The sequence below is a fragment of the Puntigrus tetrazona genome, unplaced genomic scaffold, assembly GCF_018831695.1.
Source record: "Puntigrus tetrazona isolate hp1 unplaced genomic scaffold, ASM1883169v1 S000000520, whole genome shotgun sequence".
Lineage (NCBI taxonomy): Eukaryota > Metazoa > Chordata > Actinopteri > Cypriniformes > Cyprinidae > Puntigrus > Puntigrus tetrazona.
In genome coordinates this window covers 414,001-420,000 of record NW_025048156.1, presented here as the reverse complement: position 1 = coordinate 420,000, position 6,000 = coordinate 414,001, and the positions used below count along the sequence as shown (strand labels likewise).

At 38.6% G+C, this 6,000-nt stretch overlaps 1 protein-coding gene across 3 annotated transcripts in view; it reads left to right on the top strand.

The window, feature by feature from the left end:
* The first annotated feature begins 1,911 nt into the window (after positions 1–1,911).
* tpo (thyroid peroxidase) overlaps positions 1,912–6,000 on the top strand; it is a 28,279-nt gene continuing 24,190 nt past the window's right edge. Inside the window, exons 1-2 of one of the 3 annotated variants that reach the window (XM_043232262.1) lie at positions 1,912–3,314; positions 4,003–4,093. In XM_043232262.1, coding sequence (XP_043088197.1) covers positions 4,015–4,093 — 79 coding nt within the window. In that variant the 5' untranslated portion in view covers positions 1,912–3,314; positions 4,003–4,014. Of the gene's footprint in view, positions 4,094–6,000 lie in introns of all 3 variants that reach the window. The other 2 variants (XM_043232260.1, XM_043232261.1) reach the window with 2 other exon arrangements.

Here is a 6,000-nt window from a genome sequence, read left to right as displayed (position 1 = left end):
TTTTATTATTTTCACACGTTGAATCAATCTTTACAGAACATAAGGCATAATTACAATAATACCAGAAAACACACTGTGATGAATTATTGATTGCCGTCTTAATTTAATTTGCAGTTTAAAATCTGTGAATCATGAAATGAGTTCTTCTTGTGGTTCATGTAGTGAATGCAGACACGGCGGCCTCGAAAGGCCTTGTTCTAATGCTTTAAAAGGAGCGGATGTCATTAGATGCAAATTACAAAGCAAGTGTCTGCAAGCGAATGATGATGCCTCCAAAAATCAGCACAGCGGCTTTGAAACGTATGCAATGCATTGACGTCCGTGCGAAGCGCTGGATATCTGCGTCTGCCGGGCTCCGGAGAAGAGAGTCAACGCTGAATTGAACTCCACAGAAAGTCTGGATGGATTCAGCCAGCAGTGCTGTTTCGAAGGAGAAACACGTCATCGCTCAATTTCTGCCCCGTCCAGGGCCCTTGAACCCCCGTGAAGAGCTTCAGGAGCCGCGCGCTTGCGTCACAGGAGCCGGTGCTTTTGTTTGTGTCGAGCGTCATTGACGGCCGTCGCTCTGAAGTGCGGGATGGCCATATTTGCACACTTTCTGGCCACTAATTAGTGCTGTTTACCAAGCAAGCATAGCGTTGACGTTGCTCTCGAGATGCGCTCACGCTCCATCGTTTCGATAGGAATCCGTGCAACCTGAGCTCGCTTGTTTGGTCAAAACGATTGCTAGGAACAATTTATTACGGCCGATATTGGTCAGAGCATCTCTAATGAACTCTACACCCTTGAAAGTGACGTCCGGCATTGGAAAATATTATGTGATGAGGTCAAACGAGGTCAAAATTTCACAAAAAAAGCTTATGATGATTATAATGTAAGTCAGACGTTGAAGTGAGCTACTGTTTGTCTCTTCTGAAGAAGGTTCAACTTCTTTGGCAGATTTTTTAGCGTTCGTTTCGTTTTGTAAGCAACTTTGTGAGTTTTTTGGGGGGGTTGTCTGACTATTCGAAAGCGAATTTTGGAAAATGTAACCAAAAATTGCGTTATCTGCTACACTTTGAATGTGGATCTCTTTCGGTTATTCACGTTGGGTACGGAAACTCTCCACAGTTCTGTTCATCCAAAGTGTCCTCTATAATCTGGAAACACGTGAAAAATTAGTTTATGATAATTAAACCGCGGTAACCGCAAAATAACCGTGGTATGTGCATTTGGAATTCATTCATAATCAAAAAAAAACGTTTATTACACTTTTACTAGCTATAGCAAAATTGGTTCATTTGTGTTTGTGTGTAATGTCTTTCTTTCTTTTGTTTAACTGTAATGATTTGATGTTTTCTAGGCTACTAAAAGAAATCAAAAAACATGATAGCCAACCTAGCGTCTTCAATCCTGGTTTCCATCAAATTGTTTGTGACCTGCGCTGCAAGGTTTAAGTCTGAATCAAAGATTCAGGTCCGAAGTTCTGGTAAATGATTCACGATCTGCGCTCAGAAGCTTCGAAATGAACAATGATTCGCGAATCTTGTAAAATGCACTTTTAACATATCTTTGTGTTTAAAAATGTTTTTAGTTACCACTTGGAGCACGCTTGGAACCAGCTTTCATACGATTGTACGCTAAAGTGAGGAGAACGTTTCCAGAACGCTCCCCGTAGGTTATTTTTAGGTTTCATTTTAATAATGTGACGTCTTTTGCGCGCTCAAGTTCGTTATTTCAAATGTAGACGCACGGTTTTCAACCTCATAATGGAAGAATTAACCAACCGAAAGGGAACGTTTCTGACAACCAAAAACTAACGTTCCCAGAATGTTCTGGGCGCCAAACATTGCTAGCTGGCTTATTTGGTTTAAATCAGAAGCTCGGAGCACGGATGATTTGCGAAACCGATGAAGTTGCGATCGAAATCAAATGATTCTTCGATATCCTGATCTGAATCAAATGATTTTCGATACGCGAATTCCGATCTGAGCTCTTCGAAGTTAATCGCGATTCGGAGATTCACTCGTCATAGAATCATTACAAGCGATGTCGAAATTCGAAAAAACAAACGGTTCTTTTGATCTGGTTTTGCCGGTGAATCGTCGAAGTCACGAGTTTGAATCACTTTCGGTATTAATTGTACCGTCCAGAGGCAATCTTGATGTGATTTTACTGGAACAACTGCGTAATTAAAAACAGGTTTTATTTCAGGACCGATAGCTGAACTTGGAAATTCTATAACACAAAATTCTCCTAATCTTACGAATCTTAAACACTCGCTCCTGGTCAACAAATAAATGACTCACTCGACTGAATCAGTCTCCGTTCCTTAGCCATGTTTACACCGTTATACTTTCAGTATGACTTATCTGCAATAATAACTGAAAAAGTGTAATGTTTACAAATAATATATATATATATTTATATTTCCATTCCAAAGAAAACATTTAACACAAATTCTACTTATTAGCTTATTAACCGGTTTAAGGTAACTAACCGGTTTACGGTAACTAACCGGTTTACCAAACACTCTGAAGTGCTCTATTAATGTGATGAGTTTCACCTCAAGATTAATTTCAGAGAGAAGTTTGAGTCTGAGTTTGTGGCTTGATTCACTGTATTTCCATATGAAATCAGTCACCTAGCAACCACTCGAAACACCTTAGCAACTGATGGCGGCCCCCTGGAATCGTTCAGCGGATTGTTGCGGCGCTTTCCTCAGACAATATAAATATAATCTAGTCATAGTGTTTTATATTTATGATATTGTTACGGGGCACGCATGACACGAACGCTTATAAATGATTGAAACTCTCTTTAGGTGCTTTTAGATGATTGCTTGTACAAAGACATCGGATCGAGTGCAATTAATCCCAACGAAGCCTTAACATGCCTTGCTATTAATCTAGAGATTAATGACTTGATTCACTTTAATTATGGATCACCGTCCAGCCAAAGATCTGACTATTCGGATGAGTTATGCCAAAAGCATCGGGTCATTCCTCTTCTACCGCAGACGTACAGCTCAAATAATTACTTGAGTCGCGTTTAAGGCTTCGCAGAAAAAGAGTCGATGTCAAGAAATGAAAGGTCGTCGTTTACAGGAACGCCGTCGCGCTAGGAGCAGACAATCGTGATTTCAGAGGCCCGACGGACGCTTGACACGAGCTTGTGTTGCGTTTAAAGAGGGCCACTCGAGCGCCACGCTTCATGAAGCCGCAGCCTCGAAAAATCAAGGGTTTCGGTGAAATCAGCAGAGTCTGACTGTTCACCCAGCGGAGAACACAGGGGCGAGCGAGCACAGCCGACTGGGAAAACCGCCGAGAACAGAGGTATGAAATACAGCAGCAATACCGACAAATGTTTTCACCGCTTAAAATCAGTGTTTTCCGTGCGAACCGGTTGTAAAACGCTGTGATGCGAAGCCGAATTTTCGCAGAAACCGTTCTGATCGTCGCCGGTGTTGAAAACAGTCCTGTTTTTGTAGAAAAAAGCAGTGACTGCATATTTTTCTGGATTTTTTAATAAATAGCTTTCATTAGAAACTGTCACTTTTGAACAGTTCAATGTGTCCCTGATGGATAAAAGTATTAATGAAGAGGTCCTTTTAGTTGAATGGTAGCCTAACGAGGGAAGAAAATGAAAAAGGGGTTTTAGATCAATTCATTAGCTGTTTTTATATTTTATACATCATAGTTCCTCCCAAAATCGACAGATTATTTTGCATAAATACAGTTAAATAAGGCCAAATGAATATTATCCGGCTGAGCATGTAAAGATCCTGTATCTCTGAGACGGAGATATTTGTTAAACACAATTTAACCGGTGTTTAAGAATCAGCTGATATGCAAATAGTGCAGAATATTACTGCTTTTGACTATATCTTAACTACGCAGTGATACGTTTATCACAGTATGTTAGAGATGAATGTGTATAATTATCCCGTGATGAAAGCAAGCATCACGTCTGTCGTTTGACTGGTATTTTTAGTCCGTTCTAAGCGTTTCTCTTCGATTCCAGGTCAGCGGAGACATGGCCGGCGTTCTGACGCGTTTAACCTCTGTCCTGATGTTCTGCGCTGCGAGCACGGATTCATTTCACTCATCTCAGCGTACGTGGCATCTTTCACATCCGTTTGGGCTTGCATGTGACGCCGAGCAATGCATTAAATATAGTTTCGCTCTCTAGAAAAGGAACTAATTGCGTTGCTTAGTTACTTTTTATGGAAAGCAATGCATTGGCTTTGCGTTACCTTTACTCATCTGCCATCGGGATTGCTTTTTTGTTTGTTTTTGATTAAAAAGTTACATTTTTGGCAAATATATATATATAAAAAAAGCACTTTCACGCCAAAACATGACATGAATAAGCCTCGGGCTGAGTGAAATGCAAATTCAGAAAGCTCAACCAAACCTTTCGCGGGAGACACAGGAGAAGAAAGTTCAACGCTTCTTCTCAGTCACTTCAAATATAGAAAAAGAAACATGAACGTCTAAATGATTTTTATGGTTGAACTGGAAAGTCATCAAAAGTCGGAAGCTGGGTTTAAATAGCCTACATAAAAGATATTTTTTAATGCATGTTTGCATTTACTTTTTATTCATTTTGAAGAATACTGATCTGTTTTCGTTCCAAATGAGATGAATACATTTAGCCTACAACTACAGTAACTCGGTAACTCGGTTATTTTCTTGTAAATTAAAAACGTATGCATTATTTTTAGTGTGATTATTTTTAGTAACGATTAAAATAAAAGTATTAGTTTGCATGCTGTGTGCTCCGTGTCTAATTATGATGTATATATAAATACGCAAATACAGTATATATATTTAAAATATCTACATGTACGTGTCTTTAGTTATTTTTATATAATTTATATTTTCCAAAATATATATTTAATGTATAAAAATATGTTTAATGAAATATATGCATGCGTATGTGTGTGTAAATATACAAAGTACACATAAATATACACAATAAACAGTACACAAAAACAAAAACTTTAATTTTGGACACGATTGATCATGAGACAGCACTAATTACTTTACTTTTTTTTTCTTTTCTTTTTTGGACTTTTCTTATAACCCCAAAAACAACTGGCCCTACATTAATAATAAAATACCTGAACAAGTATACAAGCATCCACTTTTCCATAATTACCAGCTTAATTTACAGTAAAAGTAAAAAAAGTAAAAAAATAAATAAATAAAATTTAAAATATAAATAAATAAATAAATAAATTACATAATAATAATAATAATAATAATAATAATAATAATAATAATAATAAATAAAATAAATACACAAAAAATTATAAAATAAAATAAAATAAAACATAAATTACAATACTAATTACTTTACTAGTTACTTGAAAAAAGTAATCTGATTACTCCCGTTACTTGTCAGGTCCAGACAAAGTAAGATGGTTAATTGCGACTCCTAACCCAGACTTCTGAGTAGAATTTGGCAGTAATTCGACACAACGACTCATTCGCACACAGCCAGCTGGTGACAGATTCATCACGGGTTCATTTCGTACCTGCTGACATTTAGTTTGAACACTTCCAGACCCAATGTTCCAAACACATCTGGTACCTGACACCTGGAGCCAAATTTCTGTAACGACATCTCCTGCAGTGGCCCTTGGGATATTTCGTGAGAGATTGCAGGTCTCGGCTCGTAACAGGGAGGTCAGATGGTGAGCGGGACGCGCTGTTAAGCTGCTGTCTTCATGTAAAGAGACGGGATGTGTGTTATGTAACGGCAGCGTCGTTCGCGGTCCAGAGTTTGTTTGCGCTGTCGGCCCCACAGGAAGATCACGCTGGCTTTGATGCCGCATAATCAGAGGTGAAACGGGGACGTTTCTCACAAACCCCATGTTTTTTAACTAGGCGCGAATGGCAAGACGTCAAATTATAGTCTGTATTCGTAAGCCCGCCCTAGGGACGCTACATTGATGTGAAACCTGAGTGAATCTGAATATTTCGCCCTTTCATATCGCATCACTGAAGGACATGA